At 42.1% G+C, this 16,185-nt stretch overlaps 1 protein-coding gene across 13 annotated transcripts in view; it reads left to right on the top strand.

The window, feature by feature from the left end:
* The window catches only part of DOCK10 (dedicator of cytokinesis 10), a 219,449-nt gene that overhangs the window by 150,274 nt on the left and 52,990 nt on the right, over nt 1–16,185 (top strand). For all 13 annotated transcript variants that reach the window (XM_079975815.1, XM_079975822.1, XM_079975821.1 and 10 more), the window contains 9 exons: nt 2,850–2,972; nt 6,736–6,815; nt 8,046–8,233; nt 9,281–9,346; nt 10,053–10,145; nt 10,835–10,958; nt 11,131–11,252; nt 13,072–13,158; nt 14,878–14,970. In XM_079975815.1, coding sequence (XP_079831941.1) covers nt 2,850–2,972; nt 6,736–6,815; nt 8,046–8,233; nt 9,281–9,346; nt 10,053–10,145; nt 10,835–10,958; nt 11,131–11,252; nt 13,072–13,158; nt 14,878–14,970 — 976 coding nt within the window. The remainder of the gene's footprint in view (nt 1–2,849; nt 2,973–6,735; nt 6,816–8,045; nt 8,234–9,280; nt 9,347–10,052; nt 10,146–10,834; nt 10,959–11,130; nt 11,253–13,071; nt 13,159–14,877; nt 14,971–16,185) is intronic.

The raw sequence follows: 16,185 nt of genomic DNA, 5'->3' as shown, positions 1-16,185 counted from the left end.
CCATTTCTTTAATTTCTGGCTATAGTACTATTCCCATTTAATGTGGATTTTTATATTTTACTTTGTGCTATTATAATTTAAAGCAGGCACATACAGCCATAATGTAATCTTTACTCTTGAGTCACTCCTAATCTGACATTATCTCAAGCTGGCCACTAAAACTGCCCTTTGTCACAACAGAAGTTTCTGTGTCCTGGAATTTGGGTTGTTGCCCTGTACACTTTCCCAAGAGACAATAATTGCAGCACACATTAGAATTACAATGTGAGAAGTCAGTCTCCCTTTCTCATATTTCTACCACAGTTGCCAGAGTTTGCAAATAGGATTTGTACTTGGAGACCTCATTTCCCACAAAATATTTTCCATATAGCCTTCCTTCCATTCTATTATTCTATTATTCTCAAAAAAGGTGGGGGGAAATGTGGCCCTCCAGATGTTAGTGAATGACAGCTCTCATCATCCCACGGCTACTGGGCATGATGGCTAGGGCTAATGGGAGTGGGAACTGAACAACATCTGGGGCACCGAATATTACCAGACCATTTTAGAATCCAATATGTAGAATATCTCAATGACTTGTAATATTAGACGTATCCTTTATGTCTGATTCTATATCTACCTAACCAACTGCTTCCCCAATATCCAGTGGTGGAGAATCTGAACCTGTATATCTTATGAAGGAATGGCTTAAAACTAAGAGGTGAAGCATCAGAACCTAAACTTATCAGTTCTCTGGGTGGAAACTCACTCTTTTTAAAAAAAAATAAAGAAAAAGATTTTTAAAAATTGAAAAATTTTCAACATAAAATACAATAAAAGCCAAACTAGTCGGGGGGGGGGGGGATAAAGGAGAACCAAAATAAGAAATGAAAAGGAAGAGAGAAAAAGGCAAGAGAGAAAAGAAGAAATAGAAGAAAAAGACATAAAAGCCGACTGTCACAATTATATCATAAACTTTATGCATATTCTGAAAAGTAGACCCTTCCTGGGAGCTTCAGTGGAAAGTCACTCTTATCATCTTATCCTCAGCCCATGTTTCCTTTCTAGAGAATAATTTTCACATTGGCTTACCTTGTTCTTTTTAATAAAAAAAGCATGCTGTTTTTCAAGATGGGGACAACTGCATCTTCAAGTAAGCTACAGAAGAGATATCAAAAAGATAAGACAAAATGTGGATGGTGGGAAGATCAAGGATAATGATCCCTCATACCAAGGGGGGACAGAGAGCTGTCAGGAAAGGAATAGGGAGGGAGAGATGTTGCACATAGAGTTCAAAAGAAGCCAGTTTATTTGTATGCATGTGCCTACAGTTGCTTAACAACAGCAAGAACTCCCAACTCCACTGTACCCCCAAATAAGGCTGCTGAAGTGAGAAAACTTAAGGTGAAATGGGGAGTAGACTTTCATGTGAGCTCAGTCTTCCCAGGCAACAAACAGCAGGTGTCCCCCTCAGCATTGATTCAGTCATTGACAGCCCCTTCAGCTTCCGTCTACACCCTCCCTGAGCCACTATTTTATACTTACCTTGGGACTGTAGTAAATACAAAGTAGATCCTGGAGCTCAGCTCTTAAGCTTGCTCAGCCCTTCTTTAAAGCTGCATCCTAGAAAAACATCCTGATTCCCAACACTTTCTGTCATGTCATGGCAATGGTACAGAATTTCTATATATGATTCAAAGTGTTGGTGCTGACCTTTAAAGCCCTAAATGGCCTTGGTCCAGTATATCTGAAGGAGCGTCTCCACCACAATCGTTCAGCTCGGACACTGAAGTCCAACGCCGCTGGCCTTCTGGTGGTTCCCTCAGTGCGAGAAGTGAGGTTACAGGGAACCAGGCAGAGGGTCTTCTCAGTATTGGCGCCCGCCCTGTGGAACGCCCTCCCATCAGATGTCAAGGAAATAAACAACTACAGTGGTACCTCGAGTTAAGTACTTAATTCGTTCCGGAGGTCCATTCTTAACCTGAAACTCTTCTTAACCTGAAGCACCACTTTAGCTAATGGGGCCTCCTGCTGCTGCCGTGCCGCCGGAGCATGATTTCTGTTCTCATGCTGAAGCAAAGTTCTTAACCCGAGGTACTATTTCTGGGTTAGCGGTGTCTGTAACCTGAAGAATATGTAACCTGAAGCATATGTAACCTGAGGTGTATGTAACCTGAGGTACCACTGTATCTGACTTTTAGAAGACATATGAAGGCAGCCCTGTTTAGAGCAGTTTTTGCTGTTTTATTGTGTTTTTAATATTCTATTGGGAGCCGCCCAGAGTGGCTGGGGAAACCCAGCCAGATGGGCGGGGTATAACTATATAATTGTTTGTTTGTTTGTTTGTTTATTATGCAGCCCTGTGGCTGCATCTTCAGAAGTCAGTCTCACTCTGTTCTGTGAGGTTTATTCCAAGGTGGCCAAAAAGTGTAAGAGGACAGGACTCCTGCACCTTTAAGTGTAGCATGAGAAGGCATCAATTCCCTCATCTACTCCACCATTAAAGGTGCTCTGGTCACCCTAGTTTATTCCCAGGTAAATATGCATAGACTTGTACCCACAACAAGAATGGAGGTACCTCCTTGATATTATCCTAAGTGCTGCCAGAAATCTGGTGTGTGGTGTGAATATTATTGAACTACTTGGATTTCAATGCCCACGCCACAATCTGACTGACATATTGCTGAAAACCTCCAGATAAATTATGTTTACTTTTAGGTTTGGGGATTTTTTTTTTTTTAAAAGATGGAATTAATAAAAAGAAAGCTTGAAAGTAGAACTCAGTGGCAAAGGAAGGAACTCATGCATCCCTAGAGATAATTAACAAAAGCTTGGTGTTCATTTAATATATTGTTTCCCCTTTGTTACAGACCAGTCTTTAAAGATAATCAGGGAAATATTGACAGAGATTCCCGCTTCTCACCTTTGTTCAGGCAAGAAAGTAGCAAAATTTCAACGGATGACTTAATGAAACTCGTCACAGAATACAGGAGGTAAGGAATCATTGCTTGGCTGTGTTGATTAACTCCTTTGCATCAATGGTTTTGTTTGCACAGAAGAGAGGAGTGCCAAAACAACCACATTACATGGAATGGTTTTCACATTAGTCAGTTGCATGCCAAAGTGGGTTTCCAGCAAAGCTCTTTGGGAAAACTGGAGAGATGTTTGCTGCATTAACAAACTTTATGGCCCCTTGATTGTAGTGCTGAATGGAATTAATTTCAGTTGAAGCAAGGGGAAAGTGTAGGAATTAAAGATATATAGATGCATTTCATGGAGGAGTGTTTTATCAGGTATATTGACTAAATGGAAGTACAAAGGTATTTTTTCTTTTTTTGCCAATTATTTTTATTGCTTTTCCATAATTTTTAACAAATTGTCACCAAATTAATACAAATTAATACAAATTTAAAAGCTGACTTTCTATCCACCCTGATGTCTCCTCTATTTTCCTCCCTCTTTTGCTGCTCCCAATGAAATAATTTTTTCAACTATCATTTCAAAATCCATTCACCCCCTTCTCCCTACACATCACCTGTTCCATTACCAATTTCTGCTGTGACTTTTGTACATGGCTATAAAGGTAAAGGTAAAGGTACCCCTGCCCGTATGGGCCAGTCTTGACAGACTCTAGGGTTGTGCGCTCATCTCACTCTAGAGGCCGGGAGCCAGCACTGTCCGCAGACACTTCCAGGTCACGTGGCCAGCGTGACGAAGCTACTCTGGTAAACGCCGTTTACCTTCCCACTAGTAAGCGGTCCCTATTTATCTACTTGTACCCGGGGGTGCTTTCGAACTGCTAGGTTGGCAGGCGCTGGGACCGAGCAATGGGAGCGCACCCCGCCGCGGGGATTCGAACCGCCGACCATGCGATCGGCAAGTCCTAGGCGCTGAGGTTTTACCCACAGCACCACCCGCGTCCACATGGCTATAACCTGTCCTCAAAATAGTCAAGTACAGTAAATCCTCTTTTATCTATTTATAATAGCCATTCATCAATTTTGAAACATTTCCTTCTGATACCTCTTGAGTAACACTTTTCCTGAGAAAGACAGATCTTGCTTCCTCCCAGACAACAGACACACATTCCTCTCTAACATGGCCTTGAACATTGCTGTCCCAGTAATAAACAACTCAAGCCTCACTGGTGCTGTGTGCAGAGGGTGAGAATGAAATCCACACACACACACACACACACACACACACACACACACATTCCCCCCTCTAACACTGCCAATCTCAAAGGATCACCCACCCTTCACATTTCGCCAAATTTAATCTGAATTTTTACATACAACCAGCTCATTAATAAATCATTAATAAATAAACATAATCCATATCTTTTCTTCTCTGTCTGAAAGTCTCTGAAACTGTCAAGGTGGTATACACTGTTCCTATTTTCAACTTCAAGCTCCAAGAGGGGTGGGTTGATGTAATCTCAACAAAATCCGTATCTCCTCTCCATCCTCCCCCCTAAACTAATAAATCTTCCTGCACTCCATCCTGCAGATCCTCAGTTCCATTACATCCAACTCCACAGCTTATTCTCTTCTGAGTGCTTAACAGACAGTCAGTCTACTTCTTACCAATCTTTTCTTCTTTACTATTTTTATTTCACAATACAAAGTTCCAAGGGGTGGTCAAAATCCCTCAAAAGTCCCTCAAGGTTGTTACTCTCCTCCTCCTTTCAGGCAAAGTCCTTCATTATAAAATAAATCCATCGCAAAGAGGTATCTTTAAAGTCCACTCTTCCATTACTTTTGGGATGGTGGATAACATAGATCCTGAGAAAAGAAATATGTCTTAAAATAACGCCTTTCCCCCCCTCCTTCCACCGTTCAAGCAGAGAAGAATTTAGCATCTTTCATTCTTTCCAAACCTTTCCAAACAGATGATTTTCTCCTGCAGCATAAATCAGGATCTTTTTGGGGTTGGGGGTGCCTCTTCACTCGCCAATTATGTCCGAATTCAAAGGTATTCTGCAGCTCACCATGGTAGCTGGTTGGGGCTGTCCTTGGATGGAGCCATTGAGCCCAGTGCCCTTAACTTTTCATCTGGGAGACCGGGATTTCCTACCCTGCTCACAAACAACAAAAAAGGCATTAACGGACAACCACAGTTCGTGCCCTTTCGATAGGTTAGGGGAGACATGCCCCTTTCCACCCCGCATTAATCTCCATCTGGGACCCCTCCCGGGTACTGGAGCACCCAAGAGGATGACAAAGCAGGAAGTCCTGTACAGAGTTGTTTTCATCCAGTAACTGCTTCATTTCATTAAGGGTCTTTTTCACCCCTCTCTATGTTCATGTTCAATGATTTATAAGAATTTAACAAAGCAAGGCTTCTGTGTCGTCTTTGGAACTTTGATTATATGTTCAGGCTCCATACAGGAGCTGGTAACCCAACTGGTTTAGGGCTGTGTACAGCTCCCTGGGAAGGGATGCGGGTGGCACTGTGGGTTAAACCACAGAGCCTAGGACTTGCCGATCAGAAGGTTGGCGGTTCAAATCCCCGCGATGGGGTGAGCTCCCGTTTCTTGGTCCCAGCTCCGGCCAACCTAGCAGTTCGAAAGCACGTCAAAGTGCAAGTAGATAAATAGGTACCGCTCCGGCGGGAAGGTAAATGGCGTTTCCGTGCACAGCTCTGGTTCGCCAGAAGCGGCTTAGTCATGCTGGCCACATGACCCGGAAGCTGTATGTCGGCTCCCTCAGCCAATAAAGTGAGATGAGCGCCACAACCCCAGTCGGCCACGACTGGACCTAATGGTCAGGGGTCCCTTTACCTTTTACAGCTCCCTAGCAGGGCTCTCAGGACAAGCCTGCTTTGGGTTTTCTCTTAAGCCAAGGGCAGAGAGAGTCCTAGGGTTACTCTGTACTTCAGGTTGCAGTACAAAGTTAATCTTCAGTGGCTGAATCTAGCCTAGTTTGCTTTTTCAGAAGCTATGGCAATTCGTCATCAGCAAGGCTTTGTTCTATATGGCTTAGCAATTCTAGCCTTGATAATGCTTTTCAAATTTGCCATTGAAGAGCTTTCAGCAATGGAATAATGGTCACCTAGACAGAGCTTTCACTTCGTTCCTCATCCCTTCATTGTTACAATGCAGAAGCTGACACCGTTTTTTCAGCTAGGCGTAGCTGAATGACAATGCAGTGAATATTGCTTGGAGTTATTTCCTACCATTATTACAATAATTGTTGCTGAGAAATAACAGGAGTAAGATTTAACAAAAGAGTTCTTTTCCTGACAGTTACCTCACTTTGATTTGAGAAGAAAAATGGATTTTGCTGTAGTTCAGCAGTTCACTAAAATTTAATGTTTTGCTTTATTCTTTTCTTTGTGCCTTAAATCACTAATTCCATTTTCCTTTATACTTGGGGGGGGGGCAGGTTTCCTCCAAATGTTGCTGGACTATTTCTGTCATCAGCCCCAGTCATATGGCCAATGAAAAAGGATAATGAGAGTTGTAGTTCATCAACATCTGGAGGGCCAATGTTCCCTAACCACTGCTTTATATGATGGTCCCACCATTAATTTGTACTGGGAACTGTAGGTCTGTGAGAGGTCTCCTATCAGCTCTCAACACCATTAACAAACTACAATTCCTTGGTTTCTTTGGGGGGAACAATGACTATTGAAGTGGATTAAGAGTGCTTCAAACATATGGTGTAGATGTGATCTATGTCTGTGTTCATTTACAACTGCTCTTGCTTATTCTGTCCGTGCCACCTTTAAAAAATATTCCTCTGATGTTTGCAGGGCAGAGAAGATCAACAAAATTCAGATCATACCTGGCAGCTTAGAAATCACAGTTGATTCTGTACCTTTGGAGCACCAAAGTATGATTCCAATTTATAATTTCTAAGAAACTGCTAACCATTGTGATGAGACACTGGGATCAAGTGGTGGGGGGGATGAATATCACTTTTTTAAAAAAAAAATTGGGTTGTTTTTATTGACTCTGTGGTTGCTTTGCATAGGAGTGGAGTTTTGTGAAGGAGTTTGGTAGATAGGCAGATTTTGTACCATTAACAAATCTGACACTAGGCTACATTGCACATCACCATGTTTGTGTTCCACAGAATTTCATGGATAAAACCATTTGCAATTTCAAACATTCCATACAAGCAGCAAAAGTAGAAGCATGACTGTCTTAGTCTTCCTTCCCATGCATTTTCAGACCTTGTGTGATGGAAAGAGATGCCTTTTTTTCTGACACGGGGACAGAGATAATATCCCCCATCTTCACATGAGCCCTAAGAACATGCACAAAGGAAATATGTATCACTCGTGTTTCCCCTTCTGCCAGTTTCATAGGAAACTGAACAGGGAAAGCAGGCTGATTTCTCACAAAAACGTGAGATGAATAGTACCTGTACATTTTACTTTTGTATCGCATGTTCTGGGCAACCCAGTCAGATGGGCAGCATACAAATAATAAAAATCTATACATGCTAGAATTATGCTATTTTTAAAAGGTAAGCCAGGAATTTGTGGATTACGGTTCATCCAGTTTGGGAAGAAACAAGCCCACCGCCCCAGTTCCCACCCTGTGGATGCCCATGTACGCATCTTTACAATAGTGTGTATCTTTACATAGTATTATGTAAAGACAACTTCAGTCCAAAGCTTTCCAATTACCCAAATATTTATCCCAAACAGGAGGATATAATATGCCAGTTCTGGAGGGTTTCCCAGCCCAGGGAACCCCCAACTCCCCCCAAACATCACCCAGAAAGGAAAACAGACGAGAGGGAAGCACCACTCATCCCTCACTGCTTCTGGGTGCCCAGCAGGGTTCGAATATTTCACATCTTCCAAGATTCAGCACTCCCCAACCCCACCAAGATATTGCTCAGCCAAGTATGAGTTTTGACCCAGAAAACCAACGTCTGATTGATTCATTCATCCATCAAGAGCTGTGATGGTGTGGTTGTTGTGGGGGTTGAAGGGAAGAGGTATAAGAAGCCCTGCTATGTTTGCTGGGCTTTCTAGATTATAGCCCATAATAGTAAAAGGCTACAGATTTGTGACTAAAGGGTTTTCTTTCTTTCTTTTTCTCTCTCAAGATTGTGTAACATCATCTTTTATTCCAATCAAGCCATTCAATGATATCAAGGAGCATCAGCCCACAGTAGAGGTGGAAGAATTTGTCCAAGAATCGACAAAGTACTCCCAGACTTATAGAGTATATAAAAACCAAATCTACATCTATCCCAAACATCTGAAATACGATAGCCAAAAATGCTTCAACAAGGTATGCCAAAGCAAGAGCCTTAGCACAGCAACCCTCAGTGTGTTTACTCAAAAGTAAGTCCCTCTTAGTTCAGTGGGACTTACCTATCGACTAGTTTGTGACTAAAATCTTGATTCCCTTAAACTGAAGGATTCACAAGCAGCTTTCAGTGCATAGGTTAGATCCCTAGCAATTAAGTGATGCTTTCAATTATTCAGCTGCTTGGCCTCAGCTGTTCTCACAAGGGATTTGAGTGCGATTAAGCAGTTGAATGCTAGCTTCGTTGCTCCTTGAAAGCTCACTGTGCTCCTAATAACCATTCACCAAGAGATAATTTGGCCCTTAGTTTGCAACGGATATAGAATACGTCAGAACCCTATTCACCTTTGGAACCCCCAGTTGTACACGCATTTATGTAAAAATAAGACCTGTTGATTTTATTAATTGCATTTGGACCTGTATAGCAGAATTTCCTGTGGAACAGGCCTCTCGTTTCTGTTTGTTTCTTTTGCTCAATTTAAAAAATGCATTTCGTTTTCCAAAATCTCAATCAGGGTTAATGAGCTGACAAACTATAGTAGCTAATGATACTAGAGAAGCAGCTGCAATGTAATGGAACCAGGATTGATTCTAAACACTCTTTCATTAAGATGTGCTTCACTGAAATAAATGAGACCTGCTTTAAAGCAGGGCTCAGCCACATAGACATACCCTGTTAAAAAAAAATCACATTTAAGAACGCAGTATGTCCAAATACAGAACTCCAGTGTTAAACCTGAAAAAATAAACATAAATTAATGATCATTTTGAATATTACTATATACAGAATGCGAATTATAACCAAAGCAAGGTTTAAAAGTGAAGGGTCGGCTTTCTGTGTTCATATACTCCAGTTGATAAGAGGTTAAATATTTTGCAGTCTTCTTTCTGGCTTCATAACACTGCTCTGGTTTGCTCTCAACTTGGCAGCATAGTGCCAGATTTGGAACAAAGCCTTGTATTTCACACGTCTTTAATTTGCATGTAATTTATGAGCTAATAATTTCCATTTGCACCTTTCTCTTACAGGCACGGAATATAACAGTCTGCATTGAATTTAAAAGTTCCGATGAAGAAGGAGCCAAACCCATGAAGGTGAGCAGAGATGGATCTCATTCACAAAGCAATAGGTCAAAAGCAATTTCTTTGGCAGCCACACGACTGAGGCTGTTCCATGCATTGTTTGTATTTCCATAACAATCCTTTATAATGACAATTATTAGTAGGACTTCTGGAAATGCTTATTCTGCAGTACTTAGAATCATAGAATTATAGAGCTGGAAGGTACCCAAAGGGTCATCTAGTCCAACCTCCTCCGATGCAGGAATTTCTCTGCCAGAGGACTACCCAACTTCTGTTTTAAAATTCCAGTAGAGTCCACCATCCTACACTGTCAAACAACTCTTACCATCTGAAAATGATTCCTAATGTTTAGTCAGAATCTCATTTCCTATCATTTGAAACCATTGGTTCAGGTCTTGCCCCCTGGAGGTAGGTAAGTAGGTAGGTAGGTAGATGAGAGGACATTGTACACTGGACTGTTTCATGTGTGTGTGTGTGTGTGTGTGTGGGAGAGAGAGAGAGAGAGAGAGAGAGAGAGAGAGAGAGTCCAGTGTACACTGTTGTCTCATATAAAGTACGATCCACATCAATTCTTCCAGCCCCATTATGACAAGAGTTCCTATTAGTTATGAGAATCCAGGTTGATAAAGCCTTCAGAGCTTTGAGCACTTAAAGCAGTTGTTGGGAATACAATCCACAAAATGTTACAAACGAATTAAAGCACAATCTATCTGAACAGTGTATCTACGGAAAGCCTGGTGGACCACTCTTTGCATCAGCAGCATATACAGCTGTTCTACATCATTCACAGAACCCTGATTTTTATGATGAGGTAAGCTTATTTTATTGTGACTTCGAACGTATTACTACTATTTAGGATACATTTAACAGTTAAAGCTCTCGGTCCCACCACCCTCACAGGCATGCTTGGTGGGGACACGGGAGAGGGCCTTCTTGGTAGCTGCTCCCAAATTTTAGAACTTCCTCCCTAGAGAAGTTAGATTGGCTCCCTCCTTGTCATCCTTCCATTGGCAAGAGAAGACAGGCCTTTAGGAACTGACTGTTTTTAAGGAAAGGTCTGGGGCTGTGAGGTGGTTCTATACGCACACCCAGTTTTTGAAAATGATAAGATACACAGTCAATTATTTTGTTATTTATTTATTTAATATTTATAAAACGCACTGTATATGGTGTACAACATAAAAACATAATACTACAATAGCATCAATTAAAACATCAATAAAGACAGGTTAGTTGAAAAAACACGTTCCAAAGGCTTGCCTGAACAGTGCTGTTTTTTAAAAGACATCTTTTAAAAAGTAATAGACTTATGTAACTGGGTAGAGTTTTGTACTCTCATCCCCATTTCATGCACAAGTTCCACAGCGTAGGGGCAAGAGGGAAGTTGACTGTATTAAAACGATGATAAGTTAAAATTAGGCTCAAGCCATCCAGGATCCCCCTCTTGCTCTTGTTTGTGTCCATCTCAACTAAAGATGGTTGCAACATTTTACATTTCAGGTGAAGCTTGAGCTGCCTACTCAACTCCATAAGAAGCACCACATTCTCTTTTCATTTTATCACGTCACCTGCGACATAAATGCGAAAGCTAATGCCAAAAAGAAAGAGGCCCTGGAAACATCAGGTAGCTATACTTTGATCGAAGCCACGATTTGTGTTGTTCCTGTATTACGTAGTACCATTTTAGGTCAAGCATTTATGACAAGATTAGTTTTTTGTGTGTGACCATTGTTGCTTCTCTTTATTTCAACAAAGCAAAATGTTCTAATGCTAATTAGACCTCCTTTTGGCTGCAGTGGGATATGCTTGGCTACCTTTATTGAAAGATGACCAGCTAGTGTCTCAAGAACACAGCATACCAGTGGCAACCAGCCTGCCTCCCGGTTATCTGAGCCTTCAGGATCCTGCAGCTGGAAAGGTATTGTGTAGCATTTGAGTTTTGTGTCTCTCCTACAAAAAGAAAAGTGTCTGTGAATCTTACAATTTGAAATCTTTATAGTATTTGTGCAGTTTTATTATCCTTGGTGTCTGACACTGCCTTGCTGAAATGAAGGCAAAAGGTTCACTTTCTACATATGATAAGTTACAGAAGTAAACCTCAAGCTCACAGACACACATTGCCTCATGTGTACTCTCTCTCTCTCTCTGTGTGTGTGTGTGTGTGTGAGAGAGAGAGAGAGAGAGAGAGAGAGAGAGAATCACCTCATACAACCACATCCTTTTTCTGTGGTGGCCGGCTCTGGTAGATAATTGTTTATGCATGCATTGCTTCACCTGGCACATTTTGCATGCAGTGTGGATTGCTTGAGAGAATTTTCTTCCATGCTGCACCTGCTATAGAGCTGACATAGTGAAGTACAGTGTAAATATGCCCTTCATATTAAGACACATGGAGGTTTTTCTTCTAGTTGTTGGTTATAATCCCATACATGTCTGGAATCACATACTGAACAGCTACTTCTGTTCTGGACATCTACAAATAGATGCAGCATTTCTCTGGTTCTGGGTAGTCTATAAAATGTGCGGTGACATGACTTTGGATTAGGGGTAGTGGACATTGTGCTGGTGTCCAACAACATTTAGGCCTCATCTGCACTTTGCATTTAAATCAGCATCATATCACTTTAAACAGTTATGGCTTCCCCCAAAGAGAGTTATTATGAGACACCTTATACCATCACAGAGGGAAGAGGAATTGACTGCTAAACCACTCAGAAACTGTAGCTCAGTGAAGGGAATAAGAGTCTCCTAACAACTCTCAGTACCCTTAACAAACTACAATTCCCAGGATTCTTTGGAGAAAGCCATGCCTGTTTAAAATGGCACGATACTGCTTTAAATGCGTAGTGCAGATGGTGCCCGGTTGGCTACTCTTGCTTTTGATAACACTGTCAAGGGGGGCAGGTACCAGTGCCGAGGGCCTTCTGGCGGTTCCCTCCCTGCGAGAAGCCAAGTTACAGAGAACCAGGCAGAATGGTCAGATGGTGCCAGGTTGTCTACTCTTGCTTTTGATAACACTGTCAAAGGGGGGGAGGTACCAGTGCCGAGGGCCTTCTGGTGGTTCCCTCCCTGCGAGAAGCCAAGTTAGAGGGAACCAGGCAGAGGGCCTTCTCGGTAGTGGCACCCACCCTGTGGAACGCCCTCCCACCAGATGTCAAAGAGAACTACAACTACCAGGCTTTTAGAAGACATCTGAAGGCAGCCCTCTTTAGGGAAGCTTTTAATGTTTAATAGACTATTGTATTTTAATATTCTGTTGGAAGCCCCCCAGAGTGGCTGGGGAAACCCAGCCAGATGGGCGGGGTATAAATAAATAAATTGTTGTTGTTGTTGTTGTTGTTGTTGTTGCCTAAATTGGACATGTGCACAGAATTTTACATTTCCAGTGACAGGAGGAATTTGGCTCAGTATTTCTTTTTATAAATTTAGACATGGTGATCTTTATAAATGTAGACAAATATGATTAGTCCTGCCCATGTGTTTCCGGTATTCATACACTTACCACAACAGCTGCAGAACTCACTACAGGGAAGTGTCTCCATTCTGAAAATGGTACCTCTGAATGGATCCAACAGAAGGCTGAGGTTCTGAAAGGCTGAAAGTTTGGCTGCTTAATGGCATCCTCTCCCATTTTCCCCCATGGAACAATCCTGCACCATGCTTTAGCAAGTGTTACAAATCTAGTGTTACAAATTAAGGAATTGACTAGAAATACGTGCTGTTTGTATTGTTTGCAGCACAGTGGAAGTGACGTGAAGTGGGTAGATGGAGGGAAGCCACTCTTCAAAGTGTCTTCATTGGTTGTATCGACAGTTTATACTCAGGTGAGCACCTTTACAAAAATTTATCTTGGTGAAAGGCAGTCTGTGTGAAAGGCTGAATACAAAGGCTGTATGTAGAATTTCTGCTTAATGTTTCAGTAGGGTTCCCATGGTTTTCATTTTACAGATGCAGTATTGAATACGAATGTATAGATAGGCAAATCTAAAAAAAAGTAGTATAAGCACTGATAACTGGGAAACACTGGCCTGAGAGTGCTCCAACTGGAGAACAGCCTTTACCAAAGGTGTCATGGACTTTGAAGAAGCACGAACTCAGGGCGAAAAGGAGAAAGGAGAATCGAGCTAAGAGGAAGTCACGTTTGGCAAACCCTCACCGTGTTCAACTCCCATGCAGAAACCTATGTCCCCACTGTGGAAGGACATGTGGATCCAGAATTGGCCTCCACAGTCACTTACGGACTCATTGTTAAGACCGTTTTCATGGAAGGCAATCTTACTCAGCTACGAGTGATCACCAAAGGAGAAAGATAGACTATTTAAACTAAATAATAGTTTAATAAATTGTAATAAATTGTTTAATATGGATATTCCATACTTCCTCAAGGAATTACGGTGGTACCTTGGTTTAAAAACAGCTTAGTTTATGAACAACTTGGATTAAGAACACTACAAACCCTGAAGTAGGTGTTTTGGTTTGTGAACTTTGCCTTGGAAGCCAAACATGTTCCGCTTCCTGTTGAGTGTGTTCCATTTGTAAATTGAGTCCCCCGCTGCTATGGGAAAACACACCTTGGTTTAAGAACGCTTTGGTTTAAGAAGGGACTTCCGGAACGGATTAAGTTCATAAACCAAGGTACCACTGTATACAAAGGTTGTCAAAACAAAAATTTCACAGCAGTCCTGAGCTATGGTTGGCAGCAGCAGAACAACAGATCAGCCACCACATCTGAAGCCCTGGTAGCTTATGCTGGGTCAGGGGAGGTAGGGGAAAAGGCTGCCTTCATTTTTGTGTGTGTGAGAAGCCCAGATCAAGCCCCTTTCAGGGGAATGGATGGGCTTAGGATGTGGAGATTTATGGTTGGCTGTACTCTGCTTTATCCTATTCTGGGGCTCTGTGCTGGCTGCCACCAGCAGTCGTGTTCGATCCATCAAGCTTTCCATGATAACAGTGGGGGCCTCTGGTGGACAACAGCAGCAGGTGGGGGACCTCTTTCACATTTGCCCAGCAGCACAGATCCATGGGGTAAGATTTTGCACAGTAAATAGCTAAAGAAAACAGACTAATTAATCTTTTGCAGAAAGGGGGAGGGTGCAGGTATTAGTGAAAATAGAATCTTTTCTAGGAAGTCAGTGACAATGCTGACACTGCAACAGATCTGATCAATGCTGAATAAAACATGAAAAACATATATAAAGGAGTGGTGCAGAAGTTAACTGTATCAGGCTATTTTTTCATTGTTTCATTGCTTGCCATTACACTTCTGCTTATAAGAATGCAAGTCAGTATTTCTGACACTTCACTGTCATTTTGTGTATCACTTTGAAATAGACTGAGTGTCAGTAGTTTTGGTGTTGTATTCCGCTGCTGCTGAAATAGTTCAGTGGAATTTGATACGTTTTTAATGATGAATTCGTACTGCTGTTTTGTTTCTTGTTCATATATGGTTGGATTTCCCTCTGCTCCTATTGGAGAAAGAGCAGGATACAATGTGTGCATGATGTAGGTATAAATAAGTAAATAATGTATTTTGCTGCTTTTAGGATCCATATCTGAATAGATTTTTCCAGCAGTGCCAAAAAAGGAACAGGGATCTATCCCAACCACCTACCTCAAACTTTATCATCTCCTGTAAGGTAAGATGATAAATGATAATGGCAGTGTTAATGATAATGATGCATTTGATAGTAGTGATAAAGATGAGATTACCACTAAGTAATGCTACGTTTTGACTTTGCCTTTTGAATAACTCCCATTGTATCAGTTTTAGAAATGCACACATATTCACAATAATTGATGGCATGTTGCTGAATAGCTCCAAAGCAACTTTGCAAATGACACTGATCGCCCCCCCCCCACACACAAAAGGTTTACCCCAAAAGTTACAGGCCCATGGCAAATGTTTAATACCTGCCCACCTAAGTTCACCATTCACAGCATGGGCTGCTTTAAAAAAAGGAACATATCCTATTCTCTCCCAAATGAAAAAAATAAATCATCCTGCCTGGTCACACTGATGTAACTTTTATTTACCACTGGTGATCAGGCAAGTGGTTATTTACAAGGTTGTTCTGGAGCATTCAAGAAAACTCCAGGGTACACAATGTCTGCTTTCCTTATTTGACTCCCAGGAACTGTATGACCTTGTGTGTTGCTGTTTACTGTCCTTCCCATTCATTATGTGAGTGCATAGGTGGTAGAACGCCATAAGAGCATCCCTATGTCCAGTAGAGACCAGTAGCGGCCTGCGTAGCAGCATATTGCTGGTGCTTACCAGAGAGGGGATAAGGCATGGGGAGCTCAGAGCTATTTGGGAATGTAATCGCAAGAGCGTCTGATTGAAGAAGAAGAAGAAGAAGAGTTTGGATTTGATATCCCGCCTTTCACTCCCTTTAAGGAGTCTCAAAGCGGCTAACATTCTCCTTTCCCTTCCTCCCCCACAACAAACACTCTGTGAGGTGAGTGGGGCTGAGAGACTTCAGAGAAGTGTGACTAGCCCAAGGTCACCCAGCAGCTGCATGTGGAGGAGCGGAGACGCGAACCCGGTTCCCCAGATTACGAGACTACCGCTCTTAACCACTACACCACACTGGCTCTGTTGTGCCACACAACCCTGAACTCCCCTTGCTTCACCCCTCACCCTCTTTCTCCAATGAGAGCTAGCGACACGCTATGTTTGGAAGCCAGGAAATCAGCAATGCCCCATGTACAGCACTGCATGCCTAATACCATAAGAAGAGCCATGCTGGATCTGACCAGAGACTCATCTAGTCTACCCTTCTGTTCCCAGAGTGAGTGACCAGATGTGTTTGGGAAGCTCACAAGCAGGATATGAGCAAAATCTGTTCGTA

Source organism: Podarcis cretensis, assembly GCF_951804945.1.
Source record: "Podarcis cretensis genome assembly, chromosome: 5".
NCBI classification, from domain to species: domain Eukaryota; kingdom Metazoa; phylum Chordata; class Lepidosauria; order Squamata; family Lacertidae; genus Podarcis; species Podarcis cretensis.
The sequence above is the reverse complement of the archived record's forward strand: the minus strand, read 5'-3'. Positions and strand labels throughout refer to the sequence as shown.